The following is an 18,162-nucleotide window of genomic DNA, read 5'->3' on the forward strand; positions in this document are numbered from 1 at the left end:
ATGAAAATCAGTATTTGCTTGAAAAATAAATCAATAGTTACTTTCCTATAAAAGGATTTTTCCTTATAGATGTATTCAGAATATGTGTTCAAAAATAAGCTAGCTCTCTGCATTTTAAAGGGTTCAAGTTATATATAAATTATTGAAAAATTTAGGATCAAAATTTTTATACTTGGAATAAAAATGACAGCATAGCAAACCATGTCCCAAACACTATTCAAGGTATTTCATTCAGTTAATTCACAATAACACCATGAGGCAGGTGCTTTTAGCACTCTCAGTTAAAGATGCAGGATCTCACAGCTAATCAATGACTGATTTGAACTTGGTGAATCTGACTTCATTGTCCTTCACTGACCAGTTTTTAGTACTTCCTTGTAAGTACTATTTGTTTTTTGCAGTTTGATCCAGCCAGCACTTTTGGTCTCATATTCACATTTTTTAGACATTTTTTATAATGAAATTTGAGGAAAGGCAAGTTGGAACTAACTTGTACAGTTCAAGATGTTTATTTATGTCATTGCTCTCTATATCTGTATCCGAATAGAGAGACTTCGAGCAAATCATTTCTGAACTTAATGATTAGAAATCTACCATAGGGACGCCTGGGTGGCTCAGCAGATGAACGTCTGCCTTTGGCCCAGGGCATGATCCTGGGGTCTCGGGATCGAGTCCCACATCTGGCTCCCTGCATGGAGCCTGCTTCTCCCTCTGCCTGTGTCTCTGCCTCTCTCTCTCTCTCTCTGTCTCTCATGAATAAATAAATAAAATCTTAAAAAAAAAAGAAATCTACCATAAATAATAAATACCAATCGATCTATAATTGGTTAAAAAGTATATGTTTGTAGCTACTTTCATCTTAAACATGTTAGCTGTGTAATGCAAGGGGATTCTTACAAAGAGATTATACCTCATAAGGGGTAAAAGAAATATGTAAAACAGTATTATAAAGTACCCTTGAAATGAAAATGTAGCATTAATTTTATTATAATGGAGGATAGCATTGGTGATGTATTTGTTGTATGGTATTGACTACACACTACAAACAAAATGATGATTATTGCTATTAGTTCCTTAATTCTCATTTTCTGATATAGGGTTTTAAAATATTCAAAATCTCATTAGAGAGTTGTACAACTTTTCTGTTGACAACATGCATTGAAATTTTGCTCTTCTGATACTTTTGAAATTAGCCTTTGAGGAAGAAATACTTGGAAAAAAATTTGATTACCAAAGCATACCAAAACTCTTAATTTTCAGATAACAATGTCTCTATAATATACAAAACAATATGAACAAAAACTAAATATGGTATTGACTGTGAGACCAATTTGTTTTCTGGACTTATTTTGTAAATTATGTGCTATTTTATTATTTTTGTTATCTATTAAGACGTGGTTGTATCCATAGAAACCTGTGATCTGTACTTTGCACTTCACATAACTTAGGTGGTTTTCCAAATATCAGGCTCCATGAAAGGGAGGAAATGTTTTCCTCAGTAATTTTCCACTGATACCCTTCAGAATTTACTGTATATCTTGCAATTTATCATTGGAGTTCTACTACCAATAAAGACCCAAACCCAAAGTTTTGAGGTAAGTAGTGCTTTTAAAAAATAAAATAATATCTTCAGTTATATGAATGAAAATTAATAACTCTAACTAGAATATAAATATTTTTCTGTAAGCTATAGAAAACAAATACTACAATAGGTTTAGTTTTGACCTGATTTGCAATTAGGAATGAGGAAACATTTTGCTCTTGAAATTATTAACAGTATCAGAGGTATTCACTGAAATGTTCTCAGGTCTGTACCATGAACTGTACTTGGAAATAAACCCAAATGTCTATGACCACAGTTTTCCTTGAACAACTAGTTTTAAAATTTAAATGCAAAGAAATAATTTACTGTATATCTTTAAAAGTTCACTTACTCAAAATGACACACATTTAAATTCGGAGCAATTATTTTGCTTTTTAGTTCATAATTTTGGCAATTTACAAGTAAATTGTAAAATTACTTGTAAAATCCCCCTTTTTTCTAGGGGAAAAATTACAAAAATTTACATTGGTAACTATTTTTGGAAATTTCCACACAATAAATCAGAATAATATTTCTTTAAATATATTTATTAAGAAAGGTAATGCACATAGTAGTAGTAGTCTCTTTTTTACTGAGAAAATCCTAGTGACATGATGTAGTTGGCACTCTGAGCAGAGTGGCCTCCTGTCCCAAATCTTCCTTTGGCGATGTAGTTAGGGATCGGTATCTGCGGAAAGAGAGAGGTGAAGTTATAGGTAAATTAATGAGAATTCAAAGTGAATAATCTTGAGCATCACTGAGTGAGGTTAGTGACAATTATCTTCCAGCTCATCTTGACTTTTTATGGGTTAGTGCTTTCATGACCATATCATTCCAATCATTTTACTCTTTTCAGTAATGCTTTTTTCCCCATATAAAATAATACATTATAAAATGTTGGAATATTACATGAAACAACACATGGTTGAGCATCTGGAAAATACAGAAAGGTACAAAAGGAGAGCAAAGAAATTCCCAATCCTATCATTCAGATCTAAATATTGTTAACATTATTGTGTATTTCAATCTAGTATCTTATTTATCTTTCTGCCTATATGAAAATTGAGATAATATCACATAAAAATGTGCTTATTTCCTTTGTATCACAAAAACTCATATTAATACTTACATTAATAAGTAATCCTTCAAAATCCTATTTTAGTGGCTTCATCATAAGGAACATTTTCCATATTTTTCTAAACAATGAGCATGTATATCTTGGCATAACTTTTCCAATATTTCTCTTAAAATTTAGGAAAATTCTATGCAGAGACACCTGGCTGGCTAGTCGGCTGAGCATGCATCTCTTGATTTGGGGTTGTAAGTTCAAGCCCCACGTTAGGTGTAGAGGTTACTTAAAAATAAAAATTTTAAAAATTCTATGCAAAGTTATACACCAAAACTTTTACCTCTTAAATTATTATTTTATAATTATTAAAGGAGTCAAACTTTCTGTATGGTTAATGGATATTGCACCTCATTTTAAAATTAACTGTGCATTTACTTTATTGTAGATTTCTTTAACCTACCTTTTAATTTTAGATCAAGCTTTTTCTTAGTCTATTAAATTCATTAAGCTTTTCTTAATCTACCTTTCAATTTTTATAGAAATTGTGTCAAGTATTTTATTTAAGAATCTACATTATTTCTGGGAAAGAAAAATTTATATCAAATGCAAATATACAGAAGATCCCAATAAAGTGCACACATATTTTCAATTCTACATAAACAAGTAAAATTGAATGATGTGACCTACTCACTTAAAGTCACACTAGCAGTGTGAAGTATTAACACTATTAGTGTTAACACTAATTAGTATTAACACTAGCACCAAAGCGTTGCTACCAACCTATGCTAATATTTAAAAGATGTATACAATTTCCTGAAACATTGTGTCTTTTAAAAATGCCTGCAAATCTAAAGTAGTATTAAAAAATAAAAACAAAGCTGCACCGGTATTAGTCTTCAAGCAGAATTTAACAATGAAAAATATATACTGGCTTTAATATCTATCATATATTACATACACACAAATATATATGCATATAGGAATTGAAGATGAAAAAAAAAAGGAATTGAAGATGACTATAACACTCTCACTCCAGTGATAATTATATCTCGAGACTACTTTTTAAAATCTCACCTTTTGAAAAAATTTTAGATCCATTAATAGTTAAATGGAACATTAAGCCCTGTAAAGGATTAACAAAGAGAGTGAAACTTGATTCACATGGTTGAAAGGCAATAATGAGTTTACTTATTTATCAGATCATACATTTAGTAGATTTTGAACCACTTCAATTCCAAGTACCAGCTCTCAGAACCTAAGGGGTTGTGAATTAGAACAGATAACATCTCTAGGTGGAAATCACATGTTTCTAGTAGAGTGTCTAGTTCAAGTTTATATAAATGTCTCCGATTGTTTCAATCACATTCATAGCAATGATTCTATATTTCCACTGAGACTGGTAGTTTTTTTTTAAATCATTTCCCTCTCTCTTGTTAATACACTGAGGAATCAAGATCCATATCCATGGGTGAAATTCACAGATGGGATTTCATATCTGTGATTGACAGTCTAAATGAGATTCAGGGTCAGACATACTGCACCACTGGCAGAGAGAGAATCAAATGAAAAGTCAGGGGATAATGGCCAGTTGTGCTTATCATTCTCTTTTTTTTTTTCCCTGCTTTCAGGCAGAAACACACTCTAGCGGCTGTCACTCACTCATTACTAGGGCTGTCTCTGCCTGGGCTGAGAGTGACACAGCAGGATATTGCTGTCTGAATTGCTAAGTATCCCTTAGGCAAAGATAATAATTAAAATATTCTGATTTCAAAATGGTAATTCTTTTTGGCCCAGCATTGTGGTATAAGTGGATAAGGATACAGAGTAAATTGTTAATACTGTGCTACACCAAATGAAGCATGTCTTCCTTTGTCATTTAGCTCTTTCTGCCACTTCTACGTAATATGACCGTGTTCATGCATATTAATATGTGGCGTATTTATATACATAAACGTTATACAGTTTAAATATGCATTGTTAAGTATCAAAGAAATATATTTGTAATATAAATCCATATATATATTCTATACTACTGACTAATTGTTCCCAAGCACTTGCTAGACATATCTCTGAGATCAAATTAGATATTATATGGGGAGCCTGGGTGTCTCAGTCGATTGGGTGTCTGCCTTGGGCTCAGGTTGTGATCCCAGCATCCTGGGATGGAGCCCTGCCTTGGGCTCCCTGATCAGGGGAAGCCTGCTTCTCCCTCTTCCTCTGCCACTCCCTCTGCCTATGCTCTCTCAAGTGTTCTCTCTCTCTCAAATAAATAAATAAATCTTTAAAAAATAAACTGTAGCATTTCTATAAAAAATATTATTTTAAAAAATAAATATAATATATTCTTTTTGCACTTGTAAGTGTGGAAACAGTTAAATGAGACTGAATCAGTATTTGCAGAATTTCTCCTTTAGCCTAACACAGGGCTAGTATTTTTACTTTATTTCATCAAATTCTCACAAAAATTTACTATATCAGTATTATGTCTAAAGCATGATTAAAAACACTGAGTTTGGGCAGCCCGGGTGGGTCAGCGGTTTAGTGCTGCCTTCAGCCCAGGACATGATCCTGGAGACCTAGGATGAGTCCCATGTCAGGTTCCCTGCATGGAGCCTGCCTCTGCCTCTCTCTCTCTCTCTCTCTCTCTCTCTCTCTGTCTCTCATGAATAAATAAAATCTTTAAAAAAAATAAAAATAAAAACACTGAGTTTCCAAAAATTATGTAATTTCCCAGAATTCAAACAGCTAATACAAGGTAAAATTAAGATTTCAACTGGGTTTTCTCTGACTCCTGAATCTATGCTTTTTCAGAAACAAGTTGCTAATGGTGATGATAGACCAAGGATAGACCTAAGGGGTAAGGGGATCATTATTTCTCAAACAGTGAGATGTTCTTTATAGTAGTGAGAAGGCTAGCTTTATTTATTCAAGAATTTTGAAAACATTAAGAAATCAGTTTGATGTGGTTCCTCAGCCCCCCTCCTTCTCTCATACATTAAAATGTACAATACCAATTCTAATTGTTCATCCTATTGAGTTAAAGTTATTTCACTTCTCTGACCTTTCACATGATCTAGAAATTTGCTTCAGTGGTAGGATAGTTGTATTTCTCAACCTAGAGCTATTGTATAAAATTTAGAGGTCACAGATTCAAATGCCTATAGCTTTCACAGCTATGTGTGTATTCAGTTGGATGGGAAAGAATAGTGAGTGATGGGCCTGTTGTGAATTGGAGCCTGCAAGCTCCTTATGAAGGTGTTCAGATCCACTTAAAAACAAACAACAATGTCTCAAACACAACACTTGAATATGAAATAATTCAACCCAAGGCTGCAAGTGTACACTTAAATGTTCATAGATATTTTAAGCACCTCAGAAGTTAGTATAATATTCAAATATTATCAGAATTCAGTTAAATGTTTCATTTCCTTAAGTATTCCTTTTGTGAACAACATTCTAATTATTTTCAAAGAGACTGAAGCAGTATAGTTGCTGATACATGTCTTCAGAAATACTCCTTTAGGGAAGCCTGGGTGGCTCAATGGTTTAGCACTGCCTTCAGCCCAGCACGTGATCCTGGAGTCCTGGGATTGAGTCCCATGTCAGGCTCCCTGCATGTGTCTTCTGCTTCTCCCTCTGCCTGTGTCTCTGCCTCTCTGTGTGTCTCTATGAATAAATTTTAAAAATCTAAAAAAATAATAATAAAAGAAATACTCTTTCAGAGGCACCTGGGTGGCTCAGTGGGTTGAACATCCAACTCTTGATTTTGGTTCAGGTCATGATCTCAGGGTCATGAGATTGAGCCCCAAGTTGGGCTCCACAGTCAGAGTGAAGTTTGCTTGTCCCTTTCCCTCTGATGTCTCCCTCACCCCCAACCCCTTGCATCTCTCTCTCTCTGTTTCAAATAAATAAATAAATGACATAAAATAGAAAGTAAGGAAAACCATGCCTCAAGACTTCTTTCAAGTTCGATATGGTTATGCCTATTTTATAAATGAGAAATTTAAGTCACCAGGGAAATGTCAATGTGCTATAAAATATTTCTAAGAAATTAAATCACATGCACCAGAAGTCTAGCACTTCAAAATTGATATTAGAGATTATAAAAGTTTAAAAGTTTAGGGGTTCTTCTTTGGAAGGGTGGTAAAATGAGAGAAACCATCAAGCTTTTGCATGGAGACACCGCTGGTATTTCCTAAGTCTCATGCTTTGGTTGCAGGGGCCATCTAGGACGTTGATTTGGCCTTGTTGCTGACCAGGCTTATGTCTTCTCCTCTTCTCTTTGTTTGCTCCCCTGAAGGTGTATTCTAGAGGAAGAAGCTTCCCTTCCATGACAGAGCAATGGAGGAGGACCTCTGGGCCAAAAGTTTTACTTGTGGTTCTTTTCCCTTTACAAAACTCTGCTGCTCATCCACGATGTCCTGGTGGACCCACTGTGTGTCTGTTAAGCAGTACTCAGACTGCTCAGCACTTGCTTCCAATGTATATCCAGGCTCTGTGGATTACTTCTCCACCTTTCATTTCACTTTGTTATTTCTCCTTATTCAGCAGCGCATTGTGAATAGATTGGATTATTACTTAATGCAGACCTATGGGTTGTTGCTAGGACAAAGAGGCAGGCTTTGTTTGGGGAATAATATTTGTTCCCAGTTTTCTCCTGGAAACATAAGAGCCTTTCCTTTTTAAGCAGATTTTTTTTCATTCTGAAACCATGGTAAATATTTCCAATTGATTGAGTAGGCATATTGTACATCTCAGGGACTCCCACTGCTGATGGGGAATCTTCAGCTGAGCACACACTCATGTGTTACTTTCTTACAGGAGGCGATCGAGATCGGATGACAGCAAACCATGAGAGCTATCTCCTTATGGCGAGCACCCAGAATGATATGGAAGACTGGGTTAAGTCCATCCGCCGAGTCATATGGGGACCTTTTGGAGGAGGTGAGTATATATAGAATTATGGAAGAACAGAAAGGTAGGCCAAACCTATTCATCTTGACCCTCTCAACCGATGTTAGTATCAGCTCCTAATTTCAAATGGATGACTGTTAAAATAAATAGCAAACTATTCTATGTTATTATTAAGACATATATCTGAGTAACTCCCAGAAGTTTCATTTAAATCAAATATCATCAATAACCAACTTTTTAAATGACTATCTTGAATTATAAAAAAGGGATGATATGGTTTTTTTTTGTTTGTTTGTTTTGGATTTTTCCATTTCACTGACAATAAATAGTCAGTCATAAGAATGGTACTATAAATGTAGATTAGTGAAGACCATGTGGATATGGGGCAAAAAAAAATTTGAAGAGTATCTTTGGAGGGGAACCTAGCCCTGAGATCATCAGTGATATCAAAGAAGAATGGCAAAGCTCTAGATGAGAATCTGATGATGACTAGAGTAACAAAATGCTTTGTGATCAGGCAAGTGTTTGTGGATTCAATAAATTTTTTAAAATCTTAGTTAATGTAGTTTTGAGAATGCACCCTGTGAGAAATAAATTAAATGGCACTGTAAATAGAACTAAAGGGAGGAAGAAGGGGTAAAAAACATGATCTTTGTCTATCAAAGATTATTAAATAAAAAGATATGACATAAACAGACAAATTGTATAAAGCAAAAACTCAGTAAGTGGAATGGAAACGATAAGGACTCCAAAAAATTTACCTATAACTGGGCAGCCCCGGTGGTGCAGTGGTTTGGTGCCGCCTGCAGTCTGGGGTGTGATCCTGGAGACCCGGGATCGAGTCCCACATCGGGCTCCCTGCATGGATCCTGGTTCTCCCTCTGTCTGTGTCTCTGCCTCTCTCTCTCTCTCTCTCTCTCTCTCTGTGTCTATGAATAAATAAATAAAATCTTAAAAAAAAATTACCTATAACCAACACATATTTCCCAGTGTAAAGCCTAATTATTTTATTTTGATGTAATTAAAATAAATTGTATTAAATCAAATTCATAGTTAGCAAACCAATTATAATTCCAATATTTACTTTATATTCTCTTTTGTCTATTGTCAGCACCCTGAATTCAGAAGTGAATTTTTTCCACCTAATATATTAGATACTGCCTAGGCTGACTCACCATTTTACATTTTAGAATAACTTCAAAGGTATACTTTAAAAGCTGGAAGGTTAAGTTTTACCAGGTAAATGATACAGGTTTGCAAATTGTCTGTTTTCTAGCAGTGCCTTCTGCTGGGGAAGGAGGAGGTTCTTCATCCAGTTTGCCTGGTGACAGTCTGGTTCACCTCAAACTGCTGTCCCAGGATGATAATTTTTCATAGTGCTGCTTTTCACTTTCATGGTGTCCTAGTTTTGGTGACAACTTAGACAGTGACCCTATTTATATCCTAAAATGGCTAGTAAATGACTATGACAAACATTTGAAAAGGCCTGTGGGCTGATATCCCATCTACAACATTAGCAAAAGTTTGCTCGAGATTGTTCTTTTATTTTTTAAAAGATTTTATTTATTTATTCATGAGAGACCCAGAGAGAGAGGCAGAGACATAGGCAGAGGGAGAAGCAGGTACTCCTCAAGGATCCTGGTATGGGACTCAAACCCAGGACCCTGAGATCACAACCTGAGTCAAAGGCAGACACTCAATCCCTAAGCCACCCAGGAGCCCCTCATGATTGTCCTTGGGACATATACTCACCTGCTGGAGTTTTGCTGGTACCTCCAGAGCCAGGGGTTTGTGGGGTGTCTGAAGATGTGTCTTCTAAAGACTCTCTTTCCCCCATTACCAAATCTCTGTGGCTTCTGAGTTTAGGAGGATCCTTAGTATCTCCTGAAGGAAGTATTTTTGTTCAGAATTATTTCCGTAAAGTGTCCTATTTTCTCCCTTTCCTCCTCTTCCATCTGTCCTTTTCTGAAAAAAAAATGACTGAAGTCCAATTAGCTCTATCAAATCAGTAGGCACAGAGGTCCTACCAGCCCAGGAGTCCCAGAAGTTCTCACAGCGGGACTAGACAGGAGCTGTATATAAATCTTCAAATTTATGAACTTAGCAGGGAGCCTTGCTAGTTGATAAGTTGATGTACAGTTGTCCCTCCTCATCTGCGGTTTCTCTTTCTGCAGGTTTTCAGTTACTCACAATCAACTATGGTCCAGAAGCAGATGATGCTCCTTCTGACCTATCATCAGAAGGTCAATAGAAGCCTAATATTATGTCACGATACCTGTGTCATTCAGCTCACTTCATCTCATCATATAGGCATTTTATCATCTCACATCATCACAAGAAGGGTGAATACACTACAAGATATTTTGAGAGAAAGAGGCCACATTCACATTATTTTTATTACAGTGTATTGTCATTATTCTATTTTATTATTAGTTCTTGTTGATTGCTCACTGCGCTTGCTTTATTATTAAACTTTATCATAAGTGTGTATCTGTAGGAAAAAACAGTATATATAAGATTCAGGACTGAATCCCAGTTTCAGGCATCCACTGGGGGTCTTAGAACATATTTCCTGTGGATAAGAAGGGATTACTATACTTTATCCTATGAAATGAGCTTCCGGGATTTTGTAAATGTTTGATTCAAATTTACTTGTAATTAAAAAAGATATATTTTAGCTTAGGATGCTTACCATAGAAACAATGCTCCAATAAAAATTTTTCTGCCCTTTTTATTTAATTAAAGAATATTATGAGAGGGATCCCTGGATGGCGCAGCGGTTTGGCGCCTGCCTTTGGCCCAGGGCGCGATCCTGGAGACCCGGGATCGAATCCCACGTCGGGCTCCCGGTGCATGGGGCCTGCTTCTCCCTCTGCCTGTGTCTCTGCCTCTCTCTCTCTCTGTGACTATCATAAATAAATAAATAAATAAATACCTTAAAAAATTTAAAAAAAAAAAAGAATATTATGAGAATGCAAGGGAAGCTTTTGAACTACATATTCCATTTGCAATAAATCCTTTGTGAGTCAACTGAACCATACAATTTTTTAAAGTAAATGTGGAATATAGAACCAAATTGAATGCTGACATTTGTAGAAGATCACAATTGTCACCCATAATCTGGGACCCTCTCTGGTCACTGATTGAATTTTAAAGAAATATTATAAATTTGTGTTTCAAACAAATTTATAGAACTACAAATCCTTTTAATTATCTTATATACTAGAAATACACTTAACATTTCATTGAAAATATGCTTTCTACTGATAAAGAATATTTTAAAACCTCTGATTTAGTTCCATCCCACATTTTGTATATTAGGTCATTAAGACCCAGGGAGGGTGATTAACTTGCCAATTGCCAATCACACTGTGAGGAACAGAACTAGGAAGAAAACTCAAGGCTTCTGGTTTGTGACATCCTCCTACTTTCTCGCACAATAATGTGATCCATTACCGCTACTGTGGGAATGAAAAACCCACAATTACTAGTAGTATATCCTTCAGCATATGAAAACAAAAATTTTTTAATTATGCTAATTAAAATAAATATGGTTTTTCAAATCATTCAAAAACACCTGAATTGACACTGTCAATGGTGGGAAGTGAAACTACAACCAACAGATTGGGAAGAGGTATTTCCAGATTATATATCTAAGTAATGAACTTGTATCTGGAATTTATAATGAACTCTTACAATTCAGTAATAGAAGGGAAATTAAAAATTTGACTCTTTTTGACCCAACTGATAAATGAACAAAGAATCTGAATAAATATTTCTCCAAGGAAAACATGCAAATGGCCAAAAAGCACATGGAGAAATGCTCAGTTTCATTAGTCATCCAGAAAATGCAAATCAAAACCACAATAAGGTACCACTTGATACCCACTAGGATGGCTAGAGTCAGAAAGTCCAATAATAGCAAGTATTGATGAGATGTAGGAAAATCAAAATGCTCCTACATTGCTAAACAATGCCAAATGGAGCAGCTGCTTTGGAAAAGAATCTGATATATTTCTTCAATCAATTAAACACGGAGTTATCATCTGACCAGCATTTGCACTCCTAGGTAGATACATACCCAAGAGAAATAACATATGTCCACACAAAAACTTGTGCATGAATATTTATAGCAGCATTATTGTTAATAGCCAAAAAAGTAGAAATGCCCAAATGTCCATCAATAGACAAATGAGTCAATAGGATGTGGTATATCCACACCAGGGATTATTATGCATCCATAAAAAAGAATGAGGTACTCATACATGCTACAATGAGAGTAAACCTTGAAAACATTATGCTAAGTGGAAAAAGACAGTCACAAAAGGCTACATAGCATATGATTCTGTTCATATGATGGTATGGAACAAGGAAAGGTCTAGAGACAGAAAGTAGATTAGCAGTCACTTAGTGTTGGGATGGGAATGTTGGAGGGGATAGGTGATAATCCAAGTTACTGAATTTCTTTTTGAGGTGATGAAAATATTCTAAAATTGACTAGGATGATGATTGTATATATCTGTGATATGCTAAAAGTCACTGACTTATATACATGAAATGGATGAATTCTATGATATGTGAATTATATCTCAAAAAATCTGTTAAAAAAATTCCTCAGTTGCTGTAATTGCCTTTCATAAGAAAATACATTTCTCCTCTTTATCTTAGTTATGGAACCCAAGACTCTGTTAATCCTAAATAAAGACCTCTTAGACTCCAGTCTCCTTCCTGGTGCCTAAATATTGTTGTGGTTATTGATTAAATGGTATTTGCAAAGACACTTGGAAGGTGGCATATCACTCTGATGTATAATTTCTTAATGTATAATTTCTGTATAGCACCTTTGGATATATTTTAAATGTGTTTATTACAGAAAGGGCATTTCATGACCTCTACTGCACTTTCATAGCCTGCGTTTTGAAAAAGTAAAGTTTATCATGAGACACCTAGGCTTATCCTAGCTCAGGTTGCATATGCATGTAAAATATTCCCCCTTTACCATTACAATAACAATTTGATGAAAAGTAGGAGACACCTGAGGAGCTTGCCAAGCTCTTCAAACTCTTAGGAATGAAAAACTGTAATGTGAAAATCTTAAAATGTAGAGCTATGGAATTGTTTTTTTTTTCTTTTTATTAAAGAAATCAAACTTACAACAGATAATCAGATAAGGGAAGGGAACCGATAGAAATGGAAGAAGTAGGCGTTCACTTAACCGAGCCTGATAACAAAAGTATCTATTGACTCTAGATACTTTAGCTTTGTGTTATCTGCTTAAAACCACTTGTAAACAGCTGTTTCCCCATTAAAAATGTTGAGAGGGGGGATCCCTGGGTGGCACAGCGGTTTGGCGCCTGCCTTTGGCGCAGGGCGCGATCCTGGAGACCTGGGATCGAATCCCACGTCGGGCTCCCGGTGCATGGAGCCTGCTTCTCCCTCTGCCTGTGTCTCTGCCTCTCTCTCTCTCTCTCTCTGACTATCATAAATAAATAAAAATTAAAAAAAAAAATGTTGAGAGGGGCGTGGTTTCTGTCTAAAAGTCAAATCCGAAATTTAGGATGTCAAAGCATTTATTTAGCTTTGGAAAAACTCAGTGGTTTTGTTTTGCTTACTTATTTTTGCTTTTTTTTTTTTTTTACACTTTTTTTTAAAGATTTATTTATTTATTTATTAATTTGAGAGAGAGAGCACAAGCAGGGGGAGAGGCAAAGGGAGAGAGGAAGAGAGAATCTCCAGCAGACTCCTCACTGAGCGGGCAGTCTGATACAGAGCTTGATCCAATGACCCTGAGATCGAGATCAGGACTTGAGCTGAAATCAGGAGTTGGTTGCTTAACCAGCTGAGCCACTCAGGCACCCCTACACTGTTTGGGTTGTTTGTTTGCTTGTTTTAATTCTTTTCAATTGTTTTTGAAGCAATGTGTATGGAAGTGCCAAGCCCAAGGGTGTGGGAAGAGTGTGAATCCACAGAGTTTTCATTAGATCTGAGCGTTTTGCCTAAATTTAATGACTAACAAAATCGGTTCTTCCTGTATTTCTGTCTCCTTCCAAAAAGAGTTGAGCCAGAGACCTATCGATGCAGTAAAAATACTTCATGTGGATAATTCTCATGATGAACACCTGGCATGTGGCCAAGCAAGGGTTAATTAAGAGGTAATGTGGTCTCTCACCTCTGACATAGTCAGCTGTGTGGCCTTGGGTAAGGAGTAGGACCCCCTCTCCAGACTTTCAGTTTGCTTGTTTGTAAAATAAGAAAATTAGACAAAACCGTTTTAACGGAGATTCTTTCTGGCTCCAAAGTCCTGTGATTACATGTGTTCCCTCCATCCCAGTGCTCAGGTCAGTAAGGTCTTCAGCTGCCTGATGCCTCTGGGTCCAGCATTGTCACTGTCTTGTTTATAATGAGTAATACCTTGTGGTTCCCTATTTTTTTCTAGTAGCATGCTGTGACAGTGAAGGCAAAAATTTGAACCATAGGGCAGAAGTCACTACTGATGATTCCTTCAGTGACAAACTGTTACCTATCTGGGCATGCCAATCAGAGAAGTGATGTTTCGAAAGGGAGTACCCTTGCAGGATTCCTCACGGTTTTGTAGCACTCCCGCTCGGAAGGAACCCCGAGACCTTGGAGGTCAGATGGGGTTAAAGCACTAGCATTCTGAATCTGCCCATGGAACAGCCAGGTGGATGAATGATTAACCCAGTGAGTAAATTGTTCAGCGAGGGGGGATCGAGAGTGCAGGTGGACATGAGGGTGCGTGCAAGAGCAGAGGAGAAAGTGGAAAACAGGATTGGTTTTCAAACCGTAAGCAGAGATGTAGAGAACTAGGTGCATGTGTACAAATACGCATGGGTACACACCCGTGAGTTGAGCTGACTTCTTTTATGGTGGCTGTACCTGCGGGGGCTTTGTTACCAGATTGAGAATATTTTTTCTACTTCACAGACACACATGTGTGTACAAGTCGGCACACGTGTGTAAGGGATAGGCACACTGGAGCCGGCACCCACGGACAGATTGAGCTGCCAGATAGATCTCTGGGCAAAGTCTTGTATAGGGAGAGAGTCCGTGCAGGAAGGGGGGATGGTAGTGGGTGGGGGTGGGGGTGGGGGTAAAAGTTCACCCCCTCGGCGTCGGGTAGGTGCTGCTGGAGCTCTGCAGCGGCTCGCACAAGGGCCGGCGGCGGGCGCAAGGTGAGAGGAGGGAGCAGGGGGTCGCCAGCCGCGAGGAGCCCTGCGCGCCCGCTCTCTGCGGCGCCTGCACCTGCTGCGTGTGCCCGGCGGCAGCGAAGCCGCCAGCAGCAGCCCAGCGCGGTGCCGGTGCCGGTGCCGGTGCCGGTACCGCCGCCCCCGCCCCCGCGCCCGCCCAGCCCGCCCTGGGGAACCGGGGCCGAACCGAGCGGCCGCACCGGGAGGAGAGGCTCCCTGCACAGCGGCCTCCCCGCGGCCCGGGCGCCGACTCTCCTGACCTGGAGCTTCCTCGGCAGCCCCGGGAGGGAGTTCGAAGACGGAAGGGAAGAGCGAGAAGCCCGCAGAGAGCATCAGAGGCTGAGGGGTGCCTCGGAAGGAACCGGGGAGTCCTTTGAACAGAACCTATCATGCACTGCAGTGCTTTCTGGAGAAGGTGCCACTATTGGCTCCCCCCTTTCCTCAGATGAAAGGAGCCGGCAGGGACGGTCCTGAAGCAGTCCTCAGGGGCCTCTTGTGTCATTGTTCCTTTTCCCCCTTGCACACGGCTGTTTGCTGACCTTTCCAGAGGAATCTCAGCCCCGCACCCCCCAGTTCCAGCTGAGAAGACCGTTCTTAATAAAAAAAAAGAAAAGAAAGAAAGAAAGAAAAAGAAAGAAAGAAAGAAAGAAAAAGAAGAAAGAAAGAAAGAAAGAAAAGAAAGAAAGAAGAAGGAAGGAAAGAAAGAAAGAAGAAAGAAAGAAAGAAAGAAGAAAGAAAGAAAAAGAAAGAAAGAAAGAAGAAAGAAAGAAAGAAGGAAAGAAAGAAAGAAAGAAAGAAAGAAAGAAAGAAAGAAAGAAAGAAAGCTAAAGCAATTCCTGCTGTTTGAATGGGAGATGCAGCTTGCCTTGCTGCAGTTCTTTTTTGCTGTGACATTTTGGAATGTCTGCAGAAACTTACAGAACAAAACACCCAAACCTTAAAACTCCTTGGAATAGGGGAGAGAAAAGGAAGTTTTTGCCAAAAAAAAGAAAAAGAAGAAGAAGTCCATGAGAGGTGGTAACTTACCCCTGATCCAGGAGCTGGGGGATAACAGCCTTCAAGTTCTAGGAATCAGCACTTCAACCCTAACAAATCAACATGAGAAGGAGTGGCTGTGGGGTATCGCGCAGAGGCAGGTCTTAAAAGAAGCCTGAAACTGGTTCAGAACTTGGGGCCTGTATGATGCCTGAGGACCGAACGACTGGGGGACGCCCCTCAGGTGCCCTAGCGTCAACTCCTTTCATTCCTAAAACTACATACAGAAGAATCAAACGGTGTTTTAGTTTTCGGAAAGGTAGGTGGATGATCTGTTAATGTCCATCTAAAAGAATATTCATATATTTTCTGATGTTTTAAGGTCAGTTTATGTTCAGATAAAATGGGATTTTGAAAACCAAGAGCTTAGAACTGTACAGGAGGGATTTGTGCGTGTCTCTGCTGGTCTGTATTTGTTTTCCAAGGTTCATATTGATCTGTTGATGACTGTGAGTGGGCTGGATAGGTGGAGCTTAAAGAATGGGAGTCCTATGGGGATCACCTTGACTGATGGAAAGCGGGCGAGCCGGCCTGGCCCTTGGGGAGGAGGGGCCGGGGCGCCACCTGGGGCTGCTGTCAGACCCAAATCAAGCAGCCATGTTATTGCTTCTTGCACTCAGCCCCTCTCAAATCCTTGTTCTCTATTCCCATCACATTGGTCTTGCTCTGGCTGCCTGTGCCTCACCTCCCCCGCTGAGAAAATTTTAATAACTAGATTATCTGTAGTGACCCCTTTTCAGGAGCCTTTTGACCATATTGACTAACACTGATTAGAAATAGGAGTCACCTTGACTTTCCAGATGTATCAAAAGGTGGCCTTGTCGGAGGCCAAAGATACGAACTGTAAGGAGGAAGGAATGGGAAAATATAGCAATTTATGATCAATAAAAGGAGCTATGCATTTCAGAATTGATTCGTGCAAGGGGAGTGGAAGGGTACAGCTAGGTAAAATAAAATGCTTTTAGAAAACATGTATGCATCAAAATATTTTCAAGTGTCATTTTGCTTTAAAATGGGGATAATTAAATGAAGTGGTTATTTAAATTGGAACTAGGTAGTTATGATTTTAATGTCATGCATAGTGAGCTAATAATTTAATCAGGAGCAGATGTGACTAGCATCGAAGGTTCTTTCTCCCTTTTTTTTGATTGCTATCTATTCATTAACCCTTTCTACTTACTAACCAAAAAAAAAAAAAAGAAGAAGAAGAAAAGAAAGAAAGAAAAAGAAGAAAACAAAGAAAAAAAACCACATGTATAAAGTAAAATATAGTAGGAACTTTTTAAGACTAAACGTTGTTCCTTCTGAGTCTTTCCCTCTGAGCAGTTAAGATCTACCTGTAGTCATTATCATATATTATTAGCAAAGAATACAGGTGTTCATTTATATTCCTCTCTCATCCACAAAGGTAATTAAGTGAGAGATACATGTGTGGTTACTGTTAAGCCTGCATCTTTGACAGGGAAATTGCTAACAATAGAAATTGGAAAAAAGCTATGGAGTAATTGCTTAAAGGACTTTCTCTCTTTCTAGCTCTTCCAGCCCTCAGCAACTAAATCAAGTTTATCCAAACAGGCAGAGAAGGTCTACTTTTCCAGGCTTTTGGTGCTCATTTGTAGCATGAGATATTCTGGGGACAATTAATGTATCTTTGAACCACAGAGCAAGGTGGTTTTGACCTTTTCCACCTTCTCTCCAATAGTGGAGCATAGCATATCTGCAAGAATCCTGCCTAACACTGCTCTTTGTGGTGCCCTCTTCCCTTTCTCCTTAAATACCAGGGTGGGAAGGCAGCGCCTGCAGGGAGAATTCCCATGGGCTGGCAAATGGCACCCACAGGAATGCTTCCACCTATCATCACTCCTGTGGGTTATTTTTAAACTCTTGTCCTGTCCTTTGCAGTCTTCGTAATCTGAGGAATGTTCAGCACGGGACTCAAGGATGAACGGATTTCTAATTTACAAAACCATATTGTGGCTTCTGGCAGAACCATAAAGGAGAGGAGGAGCAGAAGCATGGAGCTGTTGTAGGTTTTCTGGCCCTCCAGCCAGAGCTGGCGGCACACCAGGCTGCCTCATTCCCTGGCTGCACACTACAGTTGTGCAGTGAGGCTCTGGGAGAGAAGCTGCTTCTGTGTGTGCAGCCTAATGGCTGGAGCCCGCTGTGGCATGACTCACAGAGTGTTTACATCTTTATTTAAGGGCCTGCACTGAAAAGAATGGACTTTTCTTTCCATCCTGGGCCCCCCAACCATGCTACCTTAAGAAGAGAGTGTTCTTTTGTGCCTTGTTTAATCTCCCGGGTGCTCAAGTAGTTCAAGAAGTGGACTGGGTTCTGCGTTTCTGCCTTCCTCA

At 38.5% G+C, this 18,162-nt stretch overlaps 1 protein-coding gene and 1 long non-coding RNA gene across 11 annotated transcripts in view; one reads left to right on the forward strand and one right to left on the reverse strand.

Annotated features, from left to right (window-relative positions):
- Positions 1-18,162, forward strand: part of ARHGAP24 (Rho GTPase activating protein 24) — a 734,422-nt gene that overhangs the window by 648,968 nt on the left and 67,292 nt on the right. For 6 of the 9 annotated variants that reach the window (XM_025425632.3, XM_049105020.1, XM_025425624.3 and 3 more), the window contains one exon: positions 7,473-7,595. In XM_025425632.3, coding sequence (XP_025281417.1) covers positions 7,473-7,595 — 123 coding nt within the window. Of the gene's footprint in view, positions 1-7,472; positions 7,596-14,039; positions 14,428-14,928; positions 16,068-18,162 lie in introns of those variants that run through there. The other 3 variants (XM_035709546.2, XM_025425641.3, XM_035709545.2) reach the window with 3 other exon arrangements.
- On the reverse strand, positions 2,115-17,374 carry LOC112646019 (uncharacterized). 2 transcript variants are annotated; one of them, XR_003127434.3, is made up of 3 exons: positions 15,800-17,374; positions 9,318-9,449; positions 2,115-2,270 (listed from the first exon to the last, which is right to left on the reverse strand). It is a non-coding gene; the product is annotated as an uncharacterized LOC112646019 (long non-coding RNA). The 2 variants fall into 2 exon arrangements; XR_003127440.3 differs by having other exon boundaries at positions 9,318-9,530.

The sequence above is a fragment of the Canis lupus genome, chromosome 32 (genome assembly GCF_003254725.2).
Source record: "Canis lupus dingo isolate Sandy chromosome 32, ASM325472v2, whole genome shotgun sequence".
NCBI classification, from domain to species: domain Eukaryota; kingdom Metazoa; phylum Chordata; class Mammalia; order Carnivora; family Canidae; genus Canis; species Canis lupus.